This window comes from Marmota marmota, unplaced genomic scaffold (genome assembly GCF_001458135.2).
Source record: "Marmota marmota marmota unplaced genomic scaffold, marMar, whole genome shotgun sequence".
Lineage (NCBI taxonomy): Eukaryota > Metazoa > Chordata > Mammalia > Rodentia > Sciuridae > Marmota > Marmota marmota.
In genome coordinates, this window is record NW_026000119.1 from 8,264,047 (window position 1) to 8,290,820 (window position 26,774).

Sequence of the window (26,774 nt, forward strand, 5' to 3'; positions counted from 1 at the left end):
AAAAAAAAAAAAAAAAAAAAAAAAAAAGGATTATTAAAATAATTCTCCTAGATTTTTGTTTGTTGCAGGAGGACAGACAGCTTACCTCTTTCTCTGCCTCTTTAAGTTCAGCCTCTTTCTCCTTCACTCTCATAACAAACATCTGTCTCATCTCTTCTTCTTTCTTCTGCAATTCTCCCAGGAATTCATTCCTTTTTGCTTCATAGGTCTCCTGAAGACTATTCAAAATCCACAAACCAAGGGCAGGGTTATGAAATTGCATAGTTATGAAATTTCAGTGTACATCATTTCTACCCATCTACTTCCCAAAACAAAGATAAAGCTTCTGCCTACCATATTAAAGCTCAAATAGAATGAAAGTTTGGTTTTTTTTTTTAAAGTTATTTACACTGGGATTGAAAAGACAAGGGCATTGAAAACCAGAAATGAGTCAATAAACACAATGCTGCACTAAGTTTTATCTCACACACGTTCACACAAGGATAGCCTGGGCTGAGGGTGTGATTTTGAGTTTTAGAAGATGAAGGTGGCCTAGTAGGGGGTGAAATGAACAGGGAATGAAGTCAGACAGAGCAAAATTTGAATTCTGGCCCCACCAACTGACTGAACTTGGGAAAGGACCAGCCTCTCTAACTCTGCAACTATGAGACGTGGATACAACACCACTTACCTTCTGGGATGCGATTATTAGAATTAGATGCAGGACAAGTGAGTAAAGGATTTGACATAAAATCAGTGCTTAATAAATGTGCCCCTTCCTCCACTCATCTCCCCCCAGCCCTCAATCTGAAAAACAGACTCAGTGAAAATACTAGAGAGACAAGAGTACTTCTAAGGGTAGAAGAGAAAACTGCTACTTTTCAAGTTATATCACCAAATGTAAATCGTGCAGGAAGGATTTTATTTTCATTTTAAGCCCCATCTTCTTCCGGTCTGCAGAACTGAGAGCCTAATATTTTATACTGAGTGCCATAACGCAGCTTTATCTCAGTCAGAACATTTACAGAGAAAACTACATTTACAGAGAAACTACCTTTGATAACACAATCAAGAAAACACACCCCACCCCACAGGTGCACTATAAATAGCTACTGATATTTTACAAGGTGTTCGCCCCCACACCCCACCAGTTTCCCTAGAATAATGGTTGTATGGAGTCTGCAATACAATGTTTGTATTATATCTACCTTTACTCATGGACCTAATTCACCCCAGGGATAAACTACAAACTGAATATAAACTGTGGAGGACCCAGGGTCCCTGTAAAGCCCACACAATTAGCCACAGAAACATTAGATGAAAAGAAGGGGGGGCAGGGCATGAACTGAACAATTAGGTTAGGATTAGAATCTATTAGTTAGGATGGTTGCACTTCTATAATTATCACCCTTATTAGTTTATGAGAAATAAATTCTCCAGTCCCCAACACTGCCAGCCCTATCTACTTGTGAACAACCATGAGTTTTGAGTTTCCATAAATATATTTAGCTTTCATATTATGAGACAAATACAAGTTGGACAGTGTTAATGTTAGGTAATACTAATAGCACTATTTGGTCTATAGTCACTGAGAGACAGAATTCTGTTGGCAAGAAAACTATAAATAATTCATAAATTTGGTTTTGTCAGCTTGTAATAAACTCTTGTAATAAACTCACTGTTATGTGGGTCAGAACTACCAAAGGAAGCTAGGCATGGGGGTGCACGCCTGTAATCCCAGTGGCTCAGAGGCTGAGGCATGAGGATCACGAGTTCAAAGCCAGCAACTTAGTGAAGCCCTAAGCAACTTGGCAAGATCCTATCTCTAAATAAAATATTTAAAAGGGCTGGGGTTATGTATATATAAAAATTGACTTGATGGTTAAGCACCTGGGTTCAGTTCTTGGTATGAAAAAAAAAACTGCCAAAGGAAGAGAATGACTTGTCCTTATTATGAAATGTTACAGAAAACTCAATTTCTGTTGATTTTAGTAATGAACAAATCTCTCTTCTAACAAGCAATGGAATACCTTATCATGGAAATAATACCCAACGTGGTATTTTAGAGATCACCACCTAGTTTCAAGATAGGATCTCTGAATGAGGTTTCCAAAACTGGGAATTAGGTGCTGTGTGTGCTTCTCCTTAAAAGGATTCACAATGCACAGGGCATCCCCTGGCAGCACAGCAGGACCAATGGGCACACCTGAGTATACTTTTTCTAAATTCAGATTTCCAAGCCCACTCCTAGAGATGCGAATTCAGAACATCTGGCTAAGGTAACATCTGTATTGAAATGCTTTCCGGGAGATAACAGGTAACCAGCTGGCTAGCCACTGCTTATTTGAAGTGCTCTGAGAAGCCCTTCAGTGAAAGAAACAGGTGGACTTGTTTTAATGTTTTATCATAGGAACTTTCTGAAGGAACTCACAGATAGAATGTGGTTTGAGTAATGCTACCCCAAATATGGAGAACTCCCACGATGACTCTGTTGTATCTAGTCCAAACCACAACCTAACCCATGCCCCTGTTTCTGGAAATACATTTTCAAACTATGTATCACAGTCCAATCATAGATCTCAATCATGATTTTAAAAGAATAAGATCGAGACTAGGACAGAAAGCAACAGAGTGCAGTGCAAACAGAAGAGTTGGTGTGTCGACACCCGATCACAATGGAAAATGTTTTGTATACTCCAAATTCCTGTTTTGAATGCCCTGTCCTTGAGAAAGCCTAAGAGCATCTTTGCTATCAGCAAGACTGGTCTCATTCACAGGCTGGTAGTTCCCTGGGCCAGCACAGGGGAAAAGGACTCAACAAATGCTACTACTTAATTATTCTGTACCCTACGATGTGAACTAGCTTTGACATGGGAAACAATAATCACAGCAACATGAGAAAGAATCCTAAAACCTTAGCCCAAGGAACAAAACAAAATTAAGTTACTTACAAATAATTTAGAAAACCTATAATTCTTGGTCTATTCCCTAAAGACCTAAAAAGAGCATGCTACAGGGACACTGCTACATCGATGTTCATAGCAGCAGAGTTCACAATAGCAAGACTGTGGAACCAACCTAGATGCCCTTCAATAGACGAATGGATAAAAAAAATGTGGCATTTATACACAATGGAGTATTACTCTGCATTAAAAAATGACAAAATCATAGAATTTACAGGGAAATGGATGGCATTAGAGCAGATTATGCTAAGTGAAGCTAGCCAATCCCTAAAAAACAAATGCCAAATGTCTTCTTTGATATAAGGAGAGTAACTAAGAACAGAGTAGGGACGAAGAGCAGGAGAAGAAGATTAACATTTAACAGGGATGAGAGGTGGGAGGGAAAGGGAGAGAGAAGGGAAATTGCATGGTAATAGAAGGAGACCCTCAGGGTTATACAGTGGAGGAGGTAGAGAGAGAGGAGGGGAGGGGAGGGGAGAGGTGGGGAGGGGGGAGGGTGGAGGATGGGAAAGGCAGCGGAGCACAACAGACACTAGGATGGCAATTTGTAAATCAATGGATGTGTAACTGATGTGATTCTGCAATCTGTGTATGGGGTGAAGGTGGGAGTTCATAACCCACTTGAATCAAAGTGTGGAATATGATATGTCAAGAAATTTGTAATGTTTTGAACAACCCACAATAAAAAATTTAAAAAAAATAAATAAATAAAAAAATAAAAATAAATAAAAAAAGAAAACCTATAATATCCACAGAGTCCTATTCCCTAGGCACCTCCACCAGTTGAGCTGTTATTACCCAGAGATTATAGAAACCCTAATATTTCCAGGTATCAAACTCCAGTTCAGAAGCTGGGATTGCAGCTCAGTGGTAGAGCGCTTACCTAGCATGTGTGAGGCACTGGGTTCAATCCTCAGCACCACATAAACTGTGTCCATCTACAACTAAAAAAAATATTTCAAGTATAAAAAATAGAAACAGAACTCTCACAGGGGCAAATGGGACCCCAAAATGTTTTAATCTCTGAGACAATGGTGGTAATGAGCACTTTCTGTGGCCTGACTAGTGGTGAGTCAAGAAGGGGCTTTTTGTGAGGAGGAGGAAGCAGTTTGAGCAGGGACTTTTGTACAAAGGGCAATGGTATCTCAGGAGAAAAAGAAGTGGGGAACAGCCAAAGGAGACACAATCAGGTCCAGTGGCGGCCTAAGTCCTCTCTCCTCATTTACCCTAAAATGCCACTCAAAAAGAGAGTTGGAATAAGAGGACCCTGGGTCCAGGGAAGAGATGGCTGCTCTCTTTAGGTGGAAGTGAGTTCCAAGGCTACAGGGCAGCAGTGAGCATACACGGGGGTGAGTAGGCACAGGAAGGGTAGGCTGAAGCCTGGATATCTATGCTCTCTGCCAGGAGACAATAGAGACAGCATTCAGAACACAGGCAGATTCAAGGACAACCCCAGGGCCAGACTCCATTAGCTTTACTGCCTCTAGTGTGCTTTTTTCATCAAAAAGGAAACTTTAGGCCAGTAGAAAAGGGACCAAATGGAAATGGGGAGACAAGTTCTCTATGAGTCAGGTGAGCCTCAATGTCTACTCTCACCAATCCTAAAGGCCCTGTCTACAGAGTGGTCAGAGGAATGGGTTGGCCCAGCAACTCCCCAGCCTTGCAGAAACTCTGCTGGAACCACCCAGCTCCACTTACCCTGGTGGGCACTTACTCTAGGCTTGCAGGAGATGCCTTAATTTAAACGCCAGCGACAGAGACAGCAGAGCAGGTGGCAAGCTAGCACCTGGGGGGAATGCCCAGCATCCCTAGGTTCCCAGAAACCTATAGAGCCCTGGGTCACCTGGCCCCTTCTGGTGGTGGTAGAGAGCTAACGGTAGTATCACAGACTCTTCAGATTTCAGAATTTAAAAGAACATAGCTGTGCTGAATGGTTCCGAACACTGTGGGAGGCAAATTACCTCTAACAAACTCAGTCACACATTCTAATTTTTACAGCAATTCATAGGCTCCAGGTTATGATCTTGTCTAGATGTCAGCAAATTACAGCCCAAGGACCAAATGTGAGTCCCTCCCACCTGTTTTTATAAATAAAGCTTTACTGAAACATAGCCATGCCCATTTATACTATGGCTTGTGGTCACTTTCAATTGACAAGAGTAGAATTGCTTACTTATGATGAGACCACGTGGCCTGCAGAAGTGGTCCATTATAAGAAGTCCTGGTGCTAGATCTAATCTGTCCCTGATCTGGCTCAAATAAAGAAACTCGGGCCTGGATGGGTTAAGGATGTGAGTAGTAACAGGGCCAAGACTTAAACCCAAACCCCAGGAACTTTTCCCAGTGTTGTTTAGCACTAGCTGGACCTGAACAAGTGGGGGATGTAGCCCAGTAGTAGAGCACTTGCCTAGTATGCGTGGAGCCCTGGGTTCAACTCCCAGTACCAGGGGTGGGGTGGCTTGGATTTGAATGAATCCAGTGAATGAAATCCAATTTTATGGCATAAAATTGAATGAATCCAATTTTATGGCAGTTCCTTTGTTTTATTTCGGGAACACAAATACTCTATGAAATACTAAAGATAGCCTTTTCTATACAAAAACTATTTTTATCAGGTTTAATAACCATTAAATGAGCCTAATTTTGTGGGGCTATTCTTTGGTAAATGCATTTCAAGGTAGCTAAACCTGTGTAGACAAAAAGGCCTCCTACCCCTAGCCTAAGAAAGTAACATTTCATACGGCTGGAGAGAGTCAGTTTTATAAGTCCCTAGGGCGGGATACATGATGCAAATTCAGCTAGAAGTTAACTTCCTGGTGAACAGCCCTTTGTTCGGGTCTTCATTCTCACCAAATACACACATGCCCATGGGCCTGCCCAATAGCACTATAGCAGGGGACCAGCGTAGGCATTACTGAATTACCTCCAAAGGAATTGCAAAAAAAAAATGAACCTCTTCTTTTTCCCCAAAGTAGCTCAGACCCAGGGGACAGAATCTGTGCACAGGTTGCCTCAGGTTCTGTGGATATCAAAATGTTTCTGGGCTAGCCACAAAAGATAAAGAAAACAGTTTTTTTTCCAAGGCATTGCAGCCTCCAATCAGAAGAGGCAGCCAGCACAGACAAACCTCTCACATCATTTCAATTCAAATTCCCACTAAGAAATAGGTTGGGTACAATCCTCTCCTCTACCAGAAGGTGGCGACCTGGCTTGGCAGCCTCACCTTCCAGGGTGACCCAGAGCTGTGCCTCTATGACCAAGCCTGGTGGGCACCAGTACTCCAACCCTGTCAATCATTTCCCTGCCACTGGGCTCTAGCAAGAACTGGACATTTGTTAGGGCAATAATTCTACATTCATGACTCCTTTTCAAACTTTACATCTCCATCCATCAATGATGTGGGAAAATATATACATTTTCTTAAAGTTATTCCCTTTCCTACTCCTCTGTTGTTAGAACTGTACTGGACCACTGAAAGTTAGTAAGAGCGCTCAAAAACACCAAGAGCTTTGAGAAGTTAAACCTATTTGGCAAAAATGTGTGGCTCAGTAGCTGGGCACAGTGGCGCACAGTGTAATCCTGCAAATTGGGAGGCCAAGTCAGGAGGATCACAAGTTTCAGGCCAGCAGTAGCAACTTAGTAAGGCTCTAAGCAATTTAGTGAGACCTTATCTCAAAATTAAAAAATTAAAAAGGGTTGAGGATATAAAATTAAAAAGGGTATGTTAGTGATAACACTCCCCTGGATTCAATCCCCAGTACTAAAGGGCGGGGGGGACTGTATGGACCAGGATCTGTACTCTGCAAACCTAACAGTTAAGAGCCTGGGCTCAGGAGTAACATAGTGAAGCTCAAATCCCACCCACCTCACTTACTTGTAGGGTATTAGCTAGGTTGCTTATACTGTTTCAGTGCTGTGAGTTTCATCATCTACAACTCTAGTTAGTTACAATAATTCAAATACAGTGGTACAGTGGTTATCACAGTGCCTAGCTTTGTGTTCCTTGAATCTCCTTCCCCAGGCCACTCCATCACCAACACCCCAATCCAACATGCATTTTCTATGATGCACCAATGTGCTACCCCCAGCACTGCCAGACAGACACTTAACAGCTGGGTACCCTCATACCTGAAGGGCTTGCTGTCAGGGTCAGTGTCCTTAAATCCCATCTCCTCAAGCTTACAGCGCCGGTACAACTCATAATGGCGGGTGTGTGTCTGTTCTCTCAAGTCTTCCATGTTCACTCGAATCAGCATCTCCCGCAGCTTCACAAAATCACAATGGTTTTCATTCTCAACTGCAAATGATGGGGAAAAGTAGGACAAAGGGCTATTAGCAACATCACAGAAAATCTTAGATGCTTCCAAGATGTTGCTACCATCACTCTGAACTCTCTGAAATCTCAAAACCAACTAAAGGTGTTTTACAGCCATCAGAAAGGATTTCAGATAGCACTGAACATAACACTAATGGTGGTAAGGCTAACTGCCGGGTGCCTATTCTGTGCAAAAACTCAGAGAGGAGCTTTACAGATTTTGACTTTATCCTTCACAATCATTCGACCAGTAAACTTTGTGATTTTTGCTTTGCAGATAAAGAAGCCTGGCTTTGATAAGCAAGCTGACCTCCCAAAAAGAGGTAGCAGAGTCTAGACGCAAACACCATATCATCTGGTCCAAAGCCAGGCCTGTTTCTATCATTCCATGCCATCAGGAACTGTACCAGGCAGTTTTTAAATACCATCATTATTCCCAATTACCAAATATTTATTGAAATAACACTTAATTGGAAGACAACTTTCCCAGAGATGACTGAGCAAGTCATCCTCTTGTTTGCATGAAATTGTTTTTTTTTGCACTTTCTGATACTTTGCTGATGCAACTGGTTCAGGCTCCTGGGGAAATTTTTATTTTCTAGGAATTTATGCTGAATTTCCTACACAACCAGTGAAAGCTAGTAAGAGGAGTCACCTCATTGGCACTAGGGCTTGGCAGCTGCTTTTCTCTACTGTCTGTCTACCTGCATGGGTCTTTCTCACCTTGGATAACAGCCAAGAGTGACACCACACCACTTACTCCCACCTGCCCCTGTTTTACACTTCCCAACACAGGGAGGGAAGAATTGTGGTCATTCACCCCAGGCACTGACTTTAGAGTCCCCTTCCCGTGATGGACATACCCTGTACCACGCCCCAGGGGTACTGCCTGGCCTTTGCCATCTTGTTGCCAATCTTCACTTCTTCGGTGCTGCCAACCACTGCGAATGGGAGGTGGACCTGCCAAGCAACAGAAGAGGAGTGTGGTTATCTTCCACAGCTCCAACAGAGTCTGTTTCTCCACCCACCTCTGCAAGCTCCTCCTTCTGCAGAATCTCTATTTCATGGCAAGACACAAGGTGGGCCAGGAGAACTCATAGAAGATTCTCTAGCTCATGTATCCTACACCCTACAGCCAAATACTTGTTAGGAGCTAGATTGCAGGGAAAACTGCAGAAGCAGTAGCAACTATACAGTAAGCTCTAGATGTGCCCCATCCAACACAGCCGTCACTCACGACCTGTGACCACAGAGCAGGTGAAGTATAGTTTGTGGAACCCAAAACCTCACTTTTTAATTTTATTTGCTTTTAATTAATATACATGTAAATTCCAAATGAAAGCAGTATAGAATGTTTTCCTGTTCAACATAACTTTGCTGTTTGTAAGGACAGCATTTTACTACACTTCAAAAAAAAAAAAAAAAGACCAGTTTTGGCAAGGTAAGTACAAATTTAAAGGGAAAGGGCTTTTTGCTTGTTTGTTCATTTGTCTGGGAGCGGGGATTGATACTTATTTCACATAGAAAAACTTTAAAGTATGTTAGGAATACTCTAAGCATGTGACTCTGCTTTTTAACTATAAATCTTCTTTCTTTTTTTTTTTTTAACACTAGTTATTGAACCCAGAAGTGCTTTATCTCCGAGCTACATCCTAGTACTTTTTATTTTTTTTATTTTGAGACAGGGTCTCACTAAGTTGCCCCAGGCTAGCATTGAACATGTGATCCTCCTGCCTCAGCCTCCTGAATTGCTTGGATTACAAGCATGTACCACCAGGCCCATCTTAACTATAAATTTAAAGAATTATAAATACAGATTAAGCATTGTTAATAAAAATTGGAAATACAAATTGAGATGTACTAACATTATAAAACTTCAAAGACTTGCTATTAAAGGATCGTGTTAATAACTTTTTAATTCATTACATAAAGAAACAATAATATTCTGGATATACTGGATTAGGATTAAGTAAATTCTTAAAATTAATTTCATGCTTCATTTTTTAATGTAACTACTAGAAAAATTTAAATTACTTGTGTAGCTCACATTGTATTTCTACTGAACAGAACTATTTAGATAGCTGATCACTGCACAAATTTCAAGTCAGAGATACACGTTAGCCCGAAATACTGAATCAAGCCTTCCACTCAGATTTATCTCAAGCATAGGTGGTGTCCAAGACAACCGACTCTTTTCTAATGGTTTATTTGGTAGTTATGGCTACACTCTGGGGGTAGGGAGAAAACTAATTCTGTTTTTCTATTAGCATACAAGAATAAAGAGATTTGATAGAGTTGCTCTGAGAATTACAACCCAATGTCCTTCTCCTACAAATCCATTGAGAAGGAGAATGTTTTCAAGTCAAATCCTTTCCCACGGAGAGCTTGGCAGAATCCTCACCTCAAGTTTCTCAAGTGGGACTTTGTGGAAGATGCAAGATTATTTAAATTTCCTAGTTAATCTCACCACTCTGAAGAGAGGAAGGAAAGTACATTTTCCTTCTCAAACTCAAAGTCTGAAACTGAACCATGGTCCCTGAAGCTGAGGAACTCAAAGGCCTTTCCACCTAACATTCTGGTCCGATGACCAAGGAACATTTCCATTCAATGCATCAAAAGCAACCACCAGGGGAATCTGTGTTACTCAGCTACATACACATCATATGGAATCATATCTGAAAGAACTGTTTGCATGAAAAGCCTAAAAGAAAAATTTTTGATAAACAGCAAGATTAGTTTGGAATGTCAAAGATCTTCAGTCTTACTAATTAGACAAAGAGAGAAAGAGAGTAAAAGTTTGTGGATATTTTCTTTCTAGGAAGTTCAATTCAAACTTAATTTTATAACCATGAAACATTATTTAAAAGGATTGAGGTGGGGGGATGGAGAGGTGGCTCAGTATTAAGAGTACTTGTCTAACTTCTCAGAAAAAGATATACAATTGATCAACAAATGTATGAAAAAAATGTTCAACATCTCTAGCAATTAGAGAAATGCAAATCAAAACTACTCTAAAGTTTCATCCCACTCCAGTCAAAATGGCAGATATCAAGAATACAAGTAATAATAAGTGTTGGCAAGGATGTGGGGGAAAAGGCACACACATATATTGCTGGTGGGACTGCAAATTGGTGCAACCAATCTGGAAAGCAGTATGGAGATTCCTTAGAAAACTTGGAATGGAATCACTATTTGACCCCGCTATCCTACTCCTTGGTCTATACTCAAAGGACTTAAAAACAGCATACTAAAATGATGCAGCCACATCAATGTTTACAGTATAATTCACAATAGCTAAACTGTGAAACCAACCTAGATGCCCTTCAAAAGATGAATGGATAAACAAAATGCGATATGTCGCACGCACACACACGCACGCGCGCGCACACACACACACACAATGGAATATTACTCAGCATTAAAAGAGAATAAAATTATGTCGTTTGCAGGTAAATGGATGGAGTTGGAGAATATCATGCTAAGCGAAGTAAGCCAATCCCCCAAACCAAAGGCCAAATGTTTTCTCTGATAAGTGAATGCTGATCCATAATGGGAAGAGGGGCATGGGATGAATGGGCATAGGGGACAGAGGGGAGGGGAGGGGGCACAGGGGGTAGGAAAGATAGAGGAATGAGACGAACTTCATTACTTTAGGTGTATGTATGATTGCACTAATGGTGTGATCTACTTCATCTACAACCACAGAAATGAAAATTGTGCTCCATTTGTGTACAGTGAATCGAAGTGCATTCTGCTGTCATGTATAACTGATTAGAGCAAATTAAAAAAAAAGGCTTGGTGGCATGAATGAGAACCTGGGTTCAATTACCATTAAGGCTTTAAAAAAATTGATGGAGAGGGATATAAAGAGAAAGTAGATGATTTCATTCATGCTTACTGAACCCTACACTAAGATCCCATATTGCAGTTCTATAGAAGAATGCACACATGGCATCTCCGCCTGAGCTGAGATTTGTCTTGGAAATCATTAACCATTAGAGTAGGAAGGAAATCTGAGATCATCCTGTTTAACTCTCCCACTTGATAGGTGGGGAAACTAAGGCCCAGGCTGGTTAAAAGACTTGCAGTGGCAGATCTGGACTCCAAATGGAGTCTCAGGTCCCCAATGCAGGTTTAGCCATTCTGCAATGCTGCTACTAAGAAAATTTTCCAGGAGAGTCGTTTGTACCCATTTTATTTGAGGTCTTACACTCATCGTTGCATTAATCTCTGCCACCGTTTCTTCATCTGTAGGGAACTGGTATATCTGGACGCCATTGCTGACTAGTTCACTCATGATCTTACTTTTAAATTTGTGCAATTCATTCTTGGCAATCGTGTCTGCTTTTGCAATTATTGGAATAATGTTCACCTGTAAAACAAACATGTCCATTTTTACACAACTTCAACATAAGAGAAATAGACATGGGTGTAAAACATAGTAAATAAATAAATATTGTAAAACCTCACTGTAAAAAAACATATGACACTGAAAATTGGACTATTTACCTAGATGCAAAATTAAGAAGACCTGGGATAATCTTTTAGTTCCATCTCAGAACACTTAGACTTCCTTCCATCCTACACAGAAAATCATACTTGTAATTTCCTCTCCTGTGCTACCTCATCCTTTTTTTTTTTTTTTTTTTTACAGAGGGAGAGGAAATGTTATTACTCCATGACAAACAGTAGTAACAAAGGAGCTATTCTTTGAATAACCAACCACTCCTTCTGGACCCCTCCCACTTTCTTTAGGTGCTTGACTTCTGCATGCTCTGACAGTGTGATCACAAAGTTTTTGTTAGAGCAGCAGAATGTCAGTCCCATGCAGGCTAAAATCCTTTCTTTGTTCTGATACCCTGAAAATTGCTAGGAGAGGGGAACCTAAGTATTAAAGCAAAAATATTTTTACTTACTTTAAAATTTTTCAAACTCACACTAGCTAATTCTTTTGAAAATCAGCTTCTATCAAATTTCTCCTTCATGCCAGAAGTAGACCCAGTGCCAAAAACATGGCTCAATTTCTGAGTCTCCTCAGTTATGAATAACAGGGGAGAACTTGGAGTTTGACATTAATGGCAGACAGCCCAGAATGAGGGCCAAGGACACCCTGGAGTATAAGCTTTAAACCCAAGGTGGGCCATTTTTTTCCTACCATCCCCCAGCCCTGTCCACAGGACACATTTTTTAAATCCACATTTTGAGATTAACTTTCTTCTTCCTATCTGGAGATTTCAATAAGATGCTACTGACATCTGATATTTAGAGCTCTGCTCTTCACCCAGCCCAAGAACACTGAACATGAGGTTTTGGGTCACATCTACACTTTTGCTTCTCCTTTTATCTCCCACAGGCCAAATCAAAAGACGTGCTGGTAGAAAGTCCTTTTCTTCAACCTATTCTACAACACACTCCTAAGTCCCTAGCACTTGGGATTCCTCCGAGCGAAGTATAGACTGGAAATCATCACTGATGGCAGGGGATGTGTCTGGATCACAACCAGGGAACCAAAACCTTTCCTCCTGTGTTCACTGGCTATCTTGCATCCACACTTAGTACTCAATTAATACCAAACTGGACAAGATGACAGAGGTTCGTGTCTCCTTGACCAAACTGATCAAGTAGATAGAGACACCAAGCAATTTAGTTTTAAAATCTCTTTTCTCTCATTGGCAGGAATTTGAGAATCTTTTCTGAAATGATCATGTTTTCTTAATTCTTCCCTTCACTTGTATAAACAAAACGTGGATAATATCATTTTCAGATGCTACACAGCTCTCCAACTCTATAACAATTCAATCCTTGAAAGTTTAACTTGCACTGAGATTGAGGTGTTTGGTTGCCTTGTGCTGGATGAGCTTGTTTTGTGTGCCACGCCCCCTTTTCATATGAAAATCACCTCTGCTAAACACAATTTCATTTTGTGGGCTATTAACCTGGCTTGGTCTACATGCACGGCCCTCAGGTAAGAGGCCACCTCACTCTGCTTCCTTCGGACTGTGGAGAGTCGGGGCTCCTGATGATGGGGGACCTGCCTCACTTTCAAAGATCTGACAGCAGAGAGAGCAGCCCGGCCTGTGCAGAGTCCCATCCGGGTAACGGCACAGCTCCCAGGCACTCAGCTCAAGTGCAGCACACCCAATGGGCTGAAGAAGGATTTCTATTTATTCTCCCAAAAGTGCTCTCACTGCAGTAATCCCTTCAGGCCATTGGAATATTTTTCTGTAAAACACTGTGTCTGTGTGTGCTGGAAGCCCAAGGAGCCTGGCTCGGCTTCAGCCTCTCCAGCCAAACCCTTTGTGGGCTGTTCCAGAAGAAGCCTTGGGGACAGGCTGATCTCTAGTTTGGCCTCTAACTATTTTATCCCCCTAGAGAATAAGCATCTTTTAAAGAGTGTTGTTTGGAACAAAAAATAAAAAAAAAATCACACCAATCAAGCCCTCTAAGGTCCTTATCACCTGATAAGAATTTCCATCTGAGGGCTGGGGTGGTGGCTCAGTGGTAAAGCGCTTGCCTAGCATATGTGAGGCACTGGGTTTGGTTCTCAGCACCACATATAAATACATAAAATAAAGGTCCACTGACAACTAAAAAATATTAAAAAAAAAAAAAAAAAAAGAATTTCCATCAAATGCAAGAAAGTATTTTTCTAGGAGAAAATACCATGACTTAGATTTACGGTTGTTCTGGTTGCCATTTGCTTTGTCTTTGTTTCAAAATGTGTTCTCTTCTATATATTTCAAAACAGAAAATCAAATTAATTGTAAAGCAGGCCACCAAATTTTATCAAATTTAACAGTCACCTCCTTTGAGTGCTCTGAAAAAGAGGATACAAAGGCATCAAGCTCAGGGGACAAGCTGAATGGAGACTCCACTTCTTCTGAACACCCGTGTTCAAAAATCTAAAAAGCCAGGCTGGCCTCAATTAGGCAAAAAGTTGACATTTATTTCATTTTAAACTTTGAATTAAAGTTTTTAAAAAATCATTTAACCTTAAAGAAATGGCCATTTTAGAAGTTAATTTAACCTTTAAAAATCTTTTAAAAAGAGATTTAGAGAAAGGTTTTAAAGAAAATAAATGAATCTTGAATTTATACTTCAATCTCCTACTTAAGAACTAAATGTATTTTCTAACAAGCTACGTTTTGTTGTTGTTGTTGTTGTTGTTTTGTGGGCTATTCACCTGGAGATTAAACCCAGGGCCTCGTGCATGTGAGGCATGCACTCTACCAATGAGCTCTATCCCTAACCCACAAGCCACGTTTTGTGAGTTTTGTTTTGTTTTGGCCTAACATCCAGAAGAGGATTTTAAGCATTTCTTACACTGCCAAATCCTGTGGTTCTGTAATCCAGAAAACAAAACAAAACAAAAAAACAAATTATAATGAAAGCAGAGAATAAATTGAGGCCTTAGAATAAAGGTATTCTAAAAGGAGAATTGATATAATCAGAGTGACAGACAGTACCTTACTGTCCAGCTTCTTCATGGTGACCAGGTCCAGAGACTTCAGTGAATGTCCCGTGGGGGCGATAAAGTAGAGGCAGGCGTGAATCCTCGTGTCGTGGTAGTTGAAGAGAGAACGTTTAATCTTCAGTTCCTCTTGCAAGTAGGCCTCAAATTGGGCGTCAATGTATTCCACTATTGGCTTATAGCTACAAAACAGAATATTTTGAAAATACTTTTAAACCAGCATGTTTCCAGTCTCAAACCTCTTTCACAGAAACATCATCAGTGGCTTTCTCCTAAACACTGGAGCCCAAGTTCCTTGCCTTGGTATCCAAAGTCTTCTGTCACCTGGCCCCTGAAGAACTCTCCAGGATCATCCATCTCTCCCACTCCCTCCCTGGCAATACACAGCGATGACCTGTAGTGGCCCTTGTACAGAACATCTTCATTTGCCTCTGGCCCTCTGTCATGCTGGCCCCTGTAGCTCTAACAGTCTTCTTTCTAATATTCTCTGGGCTAACACTCATTCTTTAAAACAGAGACTATACGTACATGGAACATGCTACCTGTTCCCCGCCCTTTGCCCCCGCAGGTGTGGAAGATATTAATAAGAGGTTTTAGCAATCTTTCCTGCTGGGCCAAAACTAGCCTTGAAATCCATCTTAATAAAGTGTTTCTGAAAGACTTTAACAAGTGATTGGCCCTGGTGCACAAAATGAAACTGGTTTATGACTTTGGGATATGGCATCACCACCCATGGGGGCCTTTCCTCCAGCCATTCCTCCAGAGACAAGGTGAGGTACCTGTCTGTGCTCCCTTAAACCCTATATACACTCCCCAACTCCATCTAGAAATTGAAGAGCTTATATTACCAAGATCTTCAAGATTCTAACTCAAAAATTTCATGATTTATTGGTAAACTTTGTAACTCTCTCTTCTCTTCACCAAAACATAGTTCAACTCTGTTTTGGATAATTGTGTATGACTCTATTAACTGACCATAAACACACTGTTGAAAGCATTTTGGGTCTACATCATCAATAAATCCCATCTTCTCCAGGGAGTAAGTCTTATGTTAGGTCACCGTGGGAAACCCATGAACTCTTTCAGTCTCCAAAGGGGAGCAGCTCAAAAGTTCATTTTAGCAGCAGAGACAGATCTATTAGGAAGACAAAGGGTTAATCCACCCCAAACTTAATGCCTTTCTGGGGAATGATTTAAATTGTAAGAAAAATTAAAACCTTTCAACACACAGATCCCAGATCCATAAATTAAACTGAAACCTTGAATAGGCACTACAAATATTTCATAATAAACATGACAGCAGACATTCTAAAGGAAAAAAACAAAATCCCCTGAGGTAAATAATAATGCATTTATGATCAAAACTAAAAGCAGTCAATAAATACCTTGTGGTGGTATTTTTCTTTGGTGATTTTATCATAATATACTGGTTCAATTTAAGCACTTAGTCTTTAGATATTTAAAAAAAAAAAAAAGGTAAAATATGTAACTGTAACTTAAAAGCCCTGAGTCATAAAAAGTGAAATTCTAATAGAAAGGAGAAGTGAGTAATTAGATTATTCTTTATTTTTCAATTTTAAAATGCAGGCTCGTACTACATAGCAATAATCATAATTATTATTATGGGATAGTTATATAGGATGGTGGCTAGAAAGATGGATTCAAGTCAGACTGCCTAAGCCCAAAATCTGTCTTCATAGTCCCTAGCTGTGTGGCCATTAGCAGGCCACTAAACCTCCCCTTGCCTCACTCTCCTCAGAGATAAATCAGGGACAAAACAGTACCTTTACCAGAGAGCTGTTCTGAAAAATAAATGAGCTAATATAAAGGACCAGCACATAAAAGTACAATAAATTAAAATGTCCTGAATTAAAACAAAAACCCAAACCAGGAAATTTGTACCCACCTAGTTCCCTGGTGACTGTTCTGCTACTGAGCTCATACCTCTGGGGAAGTGGACCAGGCCATTCAAAGGAGGTCCACCCATGTCTGCAGGCTGGTGCTTTCCTTTCCTGACACTGGAGCAGTGTTTAGAGATAGATGAGGGTTCTCCCTAGCACCCTCTTAGCCCAAAGGGAGGAAAAAACAGCTCACCACATTTATTCTTCTTGCCTCCCTAGTTTCTGAATTTAAACTGTCCTGTCTCCTCTCAATACTAGTCTAAGTGCATTTCCGCTTTCTTACTTCTGGTTTTGATTTTGATCCTCAAAAGACCCTGGAAGGCATAATAACACTGAATTTGTTTTATTTTTGTCTTTTGTGTGTGTGTGTGTGTGGCGGGGGTGCTTTAAAAAAACAGTCCCCTTTATTTGGTGTATCTTTGTTTATTGTTATAAAATGATTTTATCTTCCTCAGTGAAGGATGCTTTCTGAGCTGGATTCAAGACATCTTTTGATCTCTCACATCTTAGGTTTCCTTTGCCTGCCCCCATTAACCACTCCTGCTAGTCTTTCAATCTCCCTCCCTCCACTCTCTGTGATCTTCCTGAAAAATCATGCTTTTTCCTGTGTCTCACTTTGCATTTATCTAATGACAAGTCACAAATGTCTACCTCAGTGAGCTTCAGACCACTTACCCAATTGTTTATCAGATACTTCCAACAGCTCTTCAAACCAAACTGTTCAATCCTGCACCCCCAACCCTCAAGGTGGTGAATGACAAGAGCATCCACACCACTGTCCCATCAGAGACCTGGGATTCAACCTGGAGACCTCTCTTATCTCACGTGCCCAGTCAAGCATGAAATCCCTTCTGTTTTACCTTCTGTATCATAAACAAATAACCACTATTTACCAAAACCACTATTCCCTACGTCAACTATTTAATTATGTTTACAAAAGTTTCCTCTTGACAAGAAATAAGCCTGCCAAGTGATTTGTACTCCTTGTCATAATCCAAATTTTCTGCCCCCTCCTTCAACCACTTCCTTTCTTTTTTCTATCTGCATTCATGGTCAGAAAGACCAAGAAGCTTAATCCCAGCTGGCCTTTTGCTATCTTCCATTCACACAGAAAGGACACCTACTTATATTCTGTGTGGCCAATTCAAACTTCTTGATTCTAACCATACCCAGCTGAGGAGATGGAGGAGATCAAATCAAACTAGTGTGCATTTTTACAAATCCCCTTTTACAACATGAGTGTAGTCCTTGTAACCCACTACTCATTTTCTTCATATGCTTCCAGACATTAAGGGGAAAAAAAAGCAATAAAATCACAAAGGGTGACCCTAAAAGTAATGGAAGAAGTTATTTAATATACTTTTCTATCCATCCAACCTACCCACTGATCATTTTAACACAATGGCAAACTTACCAAGTTTCTCTCTTATCTTGCTGTTAGCCCAAAACAACTTTTCTTACCCCTACACTACCTCTACCAGAAAACATTAAAATCTTAGAATTTAACAGCTAAACAGCCCATATCACTTCTATTTTATAATTCTAATAAACATCTGGTGAACGTGAGGGTTCTCTCTCAATGGGTTTTGGTTATTCAGGCTTTTCAGGACTATTATCACAATTTGTGATACCCTATGGAAAGCCACCTCCCATCTCTCAAATGTGGGACAAACTAACTATTCTATTTCCAGTTGGACAGCAAAATATAGTTTCCTTTCGTCTCCAGACCCCTTCCTTTTTCACCGAAGAATACAGACAGTCAAAGCAAGGAAACCCTTAAACAACAAGGAGTTAAACATAACAGGAAACCTTACCAGATCTCTCTTCCTGCCTCCTTCTAGCTAGCCTGGTCAAAGGAGATAATGATGCAGGAATGCTACATGTCCCAAGCCTATGTAAACAAACTGGGACATTCTTAAAGTCTTGCATCTATGGCAAAAAAAAAAGCTTGCCTAGTCCCCGAAGTAGGTAAAAATAATCATGGGTTACAGAAGGCACACATCCTTTCCCATGTGGTTACATACAGATGCAAAAATGCATATTCTACTTCCAATTTTTTGATGAAAGCAGAGCTTGTCCGAATAACTATTTTTAAACACGTGATTTGGGTTTACAGTCAACAGTGTCAACAATGCCTTCTGAGGCACAAGGGAATGGGGAATTTCAAATGCCATTCAAAGAAGTTATGCAACAGCTGTCAAGAAATTTCAGAGGGAAAAAAATATTGGTATCTAGGTTAGGTTAATATCACACTTCCTCTCTTCTAAATCTCCTTGGTAACTATTATTTGACCCAAATGAGTCAGATCAGTTCTTAAAGAGGACTCCAGCTACAAATATGAGGCTCCACGTTGCACTAACTTCAACTATTTGCTGTTCAGGACTGATGAGTGATAACCACCAGCCAGAGGGGAGGTCCCCATTCGGGGGAGGCACTGAGGCAATGACTCTTAAGCTGAAAAAGCACATGGAATCTTGGTAGCAAGATGCTAGGTGGAGGATGATTCTTACTCAAGTGGGAATCCTGAAAAAGTCCAATATAAAAGCATGATGTTCCCTAACCCCAGGGAGAATCTGTCCAGCCTGAGAGCTTAGGAACAGGCCTGGCTCTGGTGTGCTCTGTGACCATACAATGACCAGAAGCCCCAGGCACTCTCCCCAGCTCCCACAAAGCACTGTGTTCGTGTTCTCTCTCTCTCTCTCTTCCTTGATGCCAGGGTTTTCTCTTCATTTATTTCACTTGGCATTAAAACCAGCCTTTAGGCAGGAACCTCTTCTTCATGACTTGGCATTGAGGTCTCAAGTGAGGAGCAACTACTCAGCTGCAGAGTCAGAGCTTAGCTGTCCCTGCCCCAACACAATGTACAGACAGTCCATTCTGACCAGATGCAAAATAAAATCTTCCTATCTAACAATAGACACAGGACAAGGTCTATTGAAGAGCATTTCAAGTGCTCTATAGATAAAGAGCTCGGTGCTCCAAGAATTAATTAAATGTTTCTCTCTGATTATTGAGATGCTCTGCTCATACTTAAATCAGGAATTGTTGAAATATATCTAGACAATACACATTTTTACATAAAAATAATTCAAGTTCCTCTTTACAAAACACATGTATATTGTGTTTTGAGGAAACACAATTTTGAGGAAAAGTTAAAAAGACGAAAACTCTGATATTAATGAAGCCTTAAACAAATATACAACTTATTTCTACACACTGGTGTCTTTAAGGGGTGAGACATTCTCATAATGTCACGCCCAAAAATGTCTCTGGAAGTCTCATTCTAGAAATATCTTTGGGCCGGATAGTTTCTTAAACCTCTTTTGAGAATGAATTTACATTTTCAAACAGTCAAGCTATCTGAAGTTGAGACTAAAGAACAGGACTGGTGTTGGGAAGGACAGTGAGCTAGATCTTGGAAGTAGAATTAACATGGGGATTGTGTATTGGGAGGTTAAGAATTAACAGCTTCCCTTAAGCAAGCGCAAACAGCAGCTCACAGTAAAAATCCAAACTTATATGTCCTTGTAAATGGGCTATATGTATTTTATAAAATAAAAACTCACTATATATTATTTTCTAATTATATCTTCAAGCTTATGTGAAGAACCATACCAGTTTTAATGACTGATACACAAGGCTTGACTGGCAGCTAGGAGCCTCCATCTATACACAAACTACTGAACCAAAATGCTTTAAAAATAATTTTCTTTCTTTCTTTCTTTTTTATTTATTTTTTAAAAAATATCTCTAGTTGTAGATGGACACAATACCTTTATTTTATTTATTTATATGTGGTGCTGAGGATCAAACCCAATGACTCACACATGCTAGGCAAGCACTCTACAACTGAGCTACAGCTTCAGCCCCTAAAATATTTTTATTTCTTAACCAGGCATAATAGCATATGCTTATAATCTCAGAGACTTGGGAGGATGAGGCAGAGGGTTCACAAGTTCAAAGTTAGCCTTAGCAACTTAGCATGGCCCTAAGAAACTTAGGGAGACCCTGTTCCCGAGTAAAAAAGGGTTGGGGATGTGATTCAGTGATTAAGCGCCCCTGGGTTTAATCCCTGGTACCAAAAATAAAAAGTATGTATGTGTTAAATATATATTTAATTTCTTAAGTAAGTTCAACAAGTGTTTTTTCCATAGATGCACAGAATTCTGTAGCATCAATTACTCAATTATCTCTGCTTAGGAGGGGAAATTTTATTCAATTGACTTGAATCCTCATTAGTCTTCACCAAAACCCCAACTGCTCTTCAGACTCCATTTGGCAATTCTGACTGCAAAGTTCTGCCTAACAGAGCAGCTTCCCTCTCCAGAAGAGCCTCAAGCCATACCACTACCATCAACATTAAGATCCTATTACCAATCAGAAATTCACTAATACATTTCAACAGATCATGCATAAAAGTGCTTTCTTCACTATGGAGTTTTAGGAGTAATATCACTTTTAGGGGTAATATCACAAAAGCCATCAAAGTACAGGATTATAACCTTAATATAACAATATTCCTCATCAAGGCCTAACCTTTCACAATGTCCTTCCTCAGGCCTCCACGTGAGAAGAGGACTGTATGAAGTGTCAGAGTGGCAAACACCTAGGGTAATCCCTCAAAGTTAGATACATTCCTAAGGTCCATGCTTGTCACCAGTCAAAAACCCAACCACGATACAGTCTCCTAAATCCTGGGCTGTGGTTTCTTATGCAAAATCACAATGACTCTCAGTTTTCATCCAAATCAGTAAAAATTTGCAGATTAAGTCAAATATCTCATTCTGCCTCAGGGACTAGAAGAGCATAGCAGATATTACTTTTTAATATTTTCTTATTTTGCATATCTAAAAAAACCCTGAAAACCTCATTTTCTAGACTCTCTTGCAGCTAGTATTCTGGATGTGGCTTCGTCTCTGCCAAATGGATGCAGCCACCCAAGATCTGGAAGCAGGAAGTGAGCAACACAGCTGGAGGCTTCACTAGGGGAGAAGCAGGGGTGAAGGCCCTTGGTTATCTGGGACAGATGTAGTAGAGGTTCTAGGACCCTCTCCCCAGTGCCATGGGTCCCAGCTAGTTTAAGGTGATTGATGGCAGGCTTTCTGCAAACACTCTCTATGCAGTGCCTGGGATATAGATTGCTTTTCCACATGAGGAAATCCCAAAACCTGGCAAACACTTTTCTGGAAAAATGGCATAAGTCACCTTACTCCTCTAACAGGCTTCTCTTTTTGCTTAGACCACCTAGAATCAATTTGTTGTCTGGTTCTGACCTCAAGGAAGAATATTCTCAGAAAATTTCTGTGAGGACAAGAATGTCCTATCTTTCAGGTGACAGAGGATGAAGCCCCACAACTAGAGAACACCAAAAATAATTCACCTTTGAAGTTACCTGGAATGGAATCTACTATCTTCCACATCAAGTTACATCCCCACAAAATCCCAAGACACACCTGTCATCTTTATTTATCTGGTCTCCAAATCCCACGGTGTCAACAATGGTTAGCTTCAGCCGTACATTGCTTTCCTGAAGCTCATAACTTCTGGCTTTTAACCGGACACCTGGTTCGTTGTGTGTAGCTGGGTCACTTTCAAATTTGGTGTTGAATAAAGTATCCATTAATGTGGATTTGCCAATGCCTGTCTCACCTATAACCACAAAGAAAAACATCAGAGAATACGTCTATCAGTTCGATTCATCAGTATTTTTTTCTTAATCATGCTTGCAAAGTTAAAAAAAAAAAAAAAAAGAGTCATGTTACCAGAAATCCTGCTGTGAAGAGAGTTTTTTCTACGTATGTCCTGAGGAATGTCCTACCTAGAAATGCCTCACTGAATTTCAGAAACTACTCAGCAGAAAAGAGCTTGGACTTAAAGACGTTCTTCTTCTCAGGGTAGAAAAATAGTACCTGTGAGTTTGACTGGTCAGTTTGCGTATTATAAGGATACAAACTATATCTTTATCTTTCCTAAATGTTGGTATGCAAAACTGAATTACTTAAGGGGGAAAAACTATATTGTTGAATTTGTTACTAAACAATAAGAACAACAAAAATTCCATGTTGTAGAAAAGAATTATTTCAAAAGACTCTCCTGACCATAATAATTACTTTATGCCAAAAATCTATGTCAAGAGGTTCCTACTATTCCCCCATGAAATAGGTACCATGGTTTCCTTTCCTCCAGATGAAGCACTAAGGTTTAGATAAGTATCTTGCCTGAAGTTATATTGCAAAGCGTCAGAGCTAGGGTTCTAACCCAGGTATGTGCAGTTCAGACATTGACCTTCAATCAACACAACATCCTGACTTTACTATTACACAGAAAACTGCATGCCTGGTATTTTCCAAATATATTTCTTTACTTTTCTTTCTCTGTTCAGCTGGAGATAAGATGGCCAACATTTGTTAGTCTTCCCAGTTTCCTGGTCACCTTTAATGATAATGAAATTAAATTGTGCTAAGTAATAACATTATTAATTTACACTGACAATTCCAATTCATAAATGTTTATCAAGACCCTCATATGTACAAAGCAGGGTGGCAGACACCTGGAACAACTCTACCAATCCAATGGTGGGACCCAAATGTGGAGCCATGAAGTTCAGCTCAACTTTCAAAATGGGACCAAGCAATGGTCTCTCTAATTCTGCTGTTAAATCAAAGATAAGGTGGTTGGGCATATGATGGTGGAGACAGAGAGGTAGAAACTAAGAAACACTAACCAGAAAGATGCCTTTTCTGGTGTTTCTTTTTTTATTTTTATTTTTTCTTATCTAAAAAATGTCTCCAATTTCTAGGTCAATTTAAACATGCCAATGGTTAGGAGCCCTTTCAATAAATCTTTATGCTGATGACATTCCTAGAAACACTCCCTCATCTGAAGGATTGCAGTAATGACTTTGATGCTGACATCCCATGAGAAAAAGAAAAGCTTCAGAATCTGTAGCCTTAGGGCTACTCCCACAATAAGGACAAAACCTGTTAATTAGAAGTTCTGTATTATACTCGCTGCTTTCCAACATAATCCAAAATTAAAGTAAGATGGAGTCTTCCTAGATGCATACTTTCTTTGATTAGAGGCCCTCTGTGGCTTGCCACTTACTATGATTGGTTTATATGATAAGAGTTGTTCAAGTGCATTTCCCTTACTCTTTAACCTTTCACACTATGTCCCTGATCTAAGATCACAGAATTTCCTCCTTAATCAGCTTCTGTTTAGCCAATATTTTTCCAGTGCCAAGATTTGTGCTAAGTTCTGGGAATACAACAATGAACAGGGCTAATGTTTTAGAATCTGGTCTAGAACACAGCTGAATAACAGACTCTAATTTATTGTTATGGGAATAACATTCCACATGTCTACCATGACCGCATTCTTCTCATGAGCAAGACCAGACTTTATACCCTGTGACCTTGTGAGTTGACCACAGATAAGTGGGCCAGGGCTCGGCTCCTGACCTGAAGACAATCACAAAAGCCTGACTGTTATGCATACTGCACCCATCCAATCGAAACGTCTCTATTTGAAGTGGAGACATACAATCTGCACACAGTGTAGAGGCATGAGAAAGGAAAGAGGTAGAGAGAGAAGGAAATAAGCAAAAGCCATGAGACAGCAAAGGCTTTTATTAAACAGAAGCCTCTCTGTAGATACACCACTAGCCGGGAATCTAGGAGGAGAACAGATCAATACAGTAGAATAAAGTATCAGAAACCCATTTATTAAATTAATACTTGAATACTTGCTATGTAACAAGCATAGGTGTGGGGATAAAGGTTTGAACAAAAACAAATAATGACACTGCCCGCAGTTCTGTAATATCCTAATGTCGTTCCAGATTGTTCTGAGGTCTGGCTATGTTCTGTATTCCCTATTTCCCTGAATACTCTTACAAAAAACCTCATCAATACAAGTAATAAACCAGTCTCTGCTCCCTAATGTGATGGAGCTTAACAAGCTCATAATCACAATTCATGGCTTAACAAATCAACTTTAAGCAAAACAAAGTTACTGTGTAATGGATAAGAAATAAAACACGGTTCCCACTCTTATAACGAATCTGATAGGCAACTCAATACGAATAGTACTTGAATCAGTGTAAGCACACGTTGTGTGTGTAACACTCTCCAGGATAGCCAACTTCTTTACAGGATTTACCTATTTTCAGGTCATGGACATAGGACACCATCAGAGCACCCTTATAAAAATCTCTCCAAAATGTCAAAGGTTCTGTCAGTAGAAAGTGACCTACTTAACTTTCATCTGTTTCCCTAAGGACAGCAATAAAGACTTCAATTTACAAGGCAAGAATTCTAGGCTCCTTAGATAGGAATGAAATTACCATCTCCTTTACTAGGTTGAGAATTACTTAGCACACGTGAATCCACAGCACCATAACTTTTTTTTTAAGGCATGGTAATCTTAATGATCATTTACATTAAGGTGGAAATTATGAACAATTAGCATTCCAGGCCTTACTTAGAGCACAGGGTTAATCAATGGGTTGAAAAAACCACTGTTCCTCTAAATTTCAGAGTGTTTTGCTTTCCATTTCTATGCTCTGTGCTTTTGAGAGCCATAATTAGGCACAGCGATGCTAGCAGCGGTGTGATTCACCAAGGCAGTTCAGTAGGAAATGACAGTTCTGGAATAAAAGGAATTAGCGGAGTCTTCAATGCTTTGGCTTTTGAGACTCCTCTCTGAACTTTGAAGGAAGGGCCTTGTCTATACTTTTGAGGACCCACAAGAGCAACAAAAAAGTGTCTTTCTAATTGAGTAACTCAGAGCCTATGAGGTAGAGGTTCCAGTCCAAACCAAACAACCATAACAATATGTTCAGAAAATCAACGACTCACATAGACTTTGCAGAAGACTCCCTAGAGGAGTACCAGACACACCAGGCATTTATTAAAATTAACTGAAGATGAAAATGAGATCATGGTGATGATTTATTCTGAGATCTGCCACTTTGGTAGATTTTTTTGGTTTGTTGTTTATTTGTTGTCAATTCATCTGCCTGAACACTTGGTCACGGGAGTAATTAGAGAGTCACTCGTGAAGTGCTATCTGTGGTTTCTGTTTTTGCTGCCGCCCCAGTGCTGGCGAACATGCCCCCCACATCCCAGGGGAAAGCATCCCCCCTCTTCCACTCTACTCTCAGGCCTATCTCACCTATCAGCTCCAAGGTGGATATGAAAAAAACATCGGAAAGATCGTATTATTAATTTAATTAAAAGGTAACTGCAAATTGATCAAATAGTTGATGTACGATTTAGCATCCTCGGCTCTAACTGCCAAGCCTGGCTACTCAGGAAAGTAATCAGGCTGGCTAGTCTGCCTGCCTTCTGTACAGTCTAGATTTTATTCTTGGATGGAGCTGGGTTACCAGAGAGCTGTAAGCCTATAAGCTGTGTTGTTACTCCTCACACCTTCATCTTCAATGAAACCTGCTCTAGCACAACACCACCAGCCTGCACGGGGAACTTGAAGGAACAGCCTATGACATGTTACATCATCAATCAATTGCACTGATTTAGAGGATACCCTCCAATCTAAACAGCATATTTACCCCATCTCTTTTCTGAAAATCCATGAGAAAAATTTCCAAAGTATATCTCGTTTGTTTGTTTTGTTGGTGCTGGGGATTGAACCCAGGGCCTCATACATGCTAGGCAAGTACTCTACCACTGAGCCACATTCCCAGCCCCTCCAGGTGTATTTTTCCAGAGAAATTATCTCTGTTTTTATATTGTAGACACTATAAATCTGTCATTTGTCAAACTATTAACTGCTATTTGGCATGTAATATGTGCTCAATAAATAAAGTATTTATTAAACTAAAGTGTAGCGTAGTAGGGAGTAGTTTAACATGTTGTAAGCAAAATAGGGAGTGGGGAACCATTAACTCAAGGGTATTTTGTTATCTGATTAGCATCAGAATTCTCTCCGTGCTATGACCACTAAGTTGAGAGACAAATGTATTCCCTCACAAATTAATTGCTATCAGGAAATTTGAGCTCTGACTCTATCTTTGGCTTCACCTTACTTTCTGGAGTCAATTTTATCTTCATTCATTTTACCTTATAAGCAATGCATAACTTTTCCTGGAAAAAGATGGAATCACAATTTTTAAGATTTGATTA

At 40.0% G+C, this 26,774-nt stretch overlaps 1 protein-coding gene and 1 non-coding gene across 15 annotated transcripts in view; both read right to left on the reverse strand.

Moving 5' to 3' along the window:
- The window catches only part of Septin11 (septin 11), a 138,016-nt gene that overhangs the window by 58,490 nt on the left and 52,752 nt on the right, over nt 1–26,774 (reverse strand). For 10 of the 14 annotated variants that reach the window (XM_048784811.1, XM_048784799.1, XM_048784810.1 and 7 more), the window contains exons 3-8: nt 22,083–22,278; nt 14,724–14,910; nt 11,447–11,629; nt 8,121–8,217; nt 7,071–7,239; nt 86–218 (exon numbers count right to left, since the gene is read on the reverse strand). In XM_048784811.1, the coding sequence (XP_048640768.1) occupies nt 86–218; nt 7,071–7,239; nt 8,121–8,217; nt 11,447–11,629; nt 14,724–14,910; nt 22,083–22,278 (965 nt within the window). The remainder of the gene's footprint in view (nt 1–85; nt 219–7,070; nt 7,240–8,120; nt 8,218–11,446; nt 11,630–14,723; nt 14,911–22,082; nt 22,279–26,774) is intronic. The other 4 variants (XM_048784806.1, XM_048784809.1, XM_015499263.2 and 1 more) reach the window with 1 other exon arrangement.
- On the reverse strand, nt 26,262–26,336 carry Trnaa-agc. The gene has a single exon. It is a non-coding gene; the product is annotated as a tRNA-Ala (tRNA).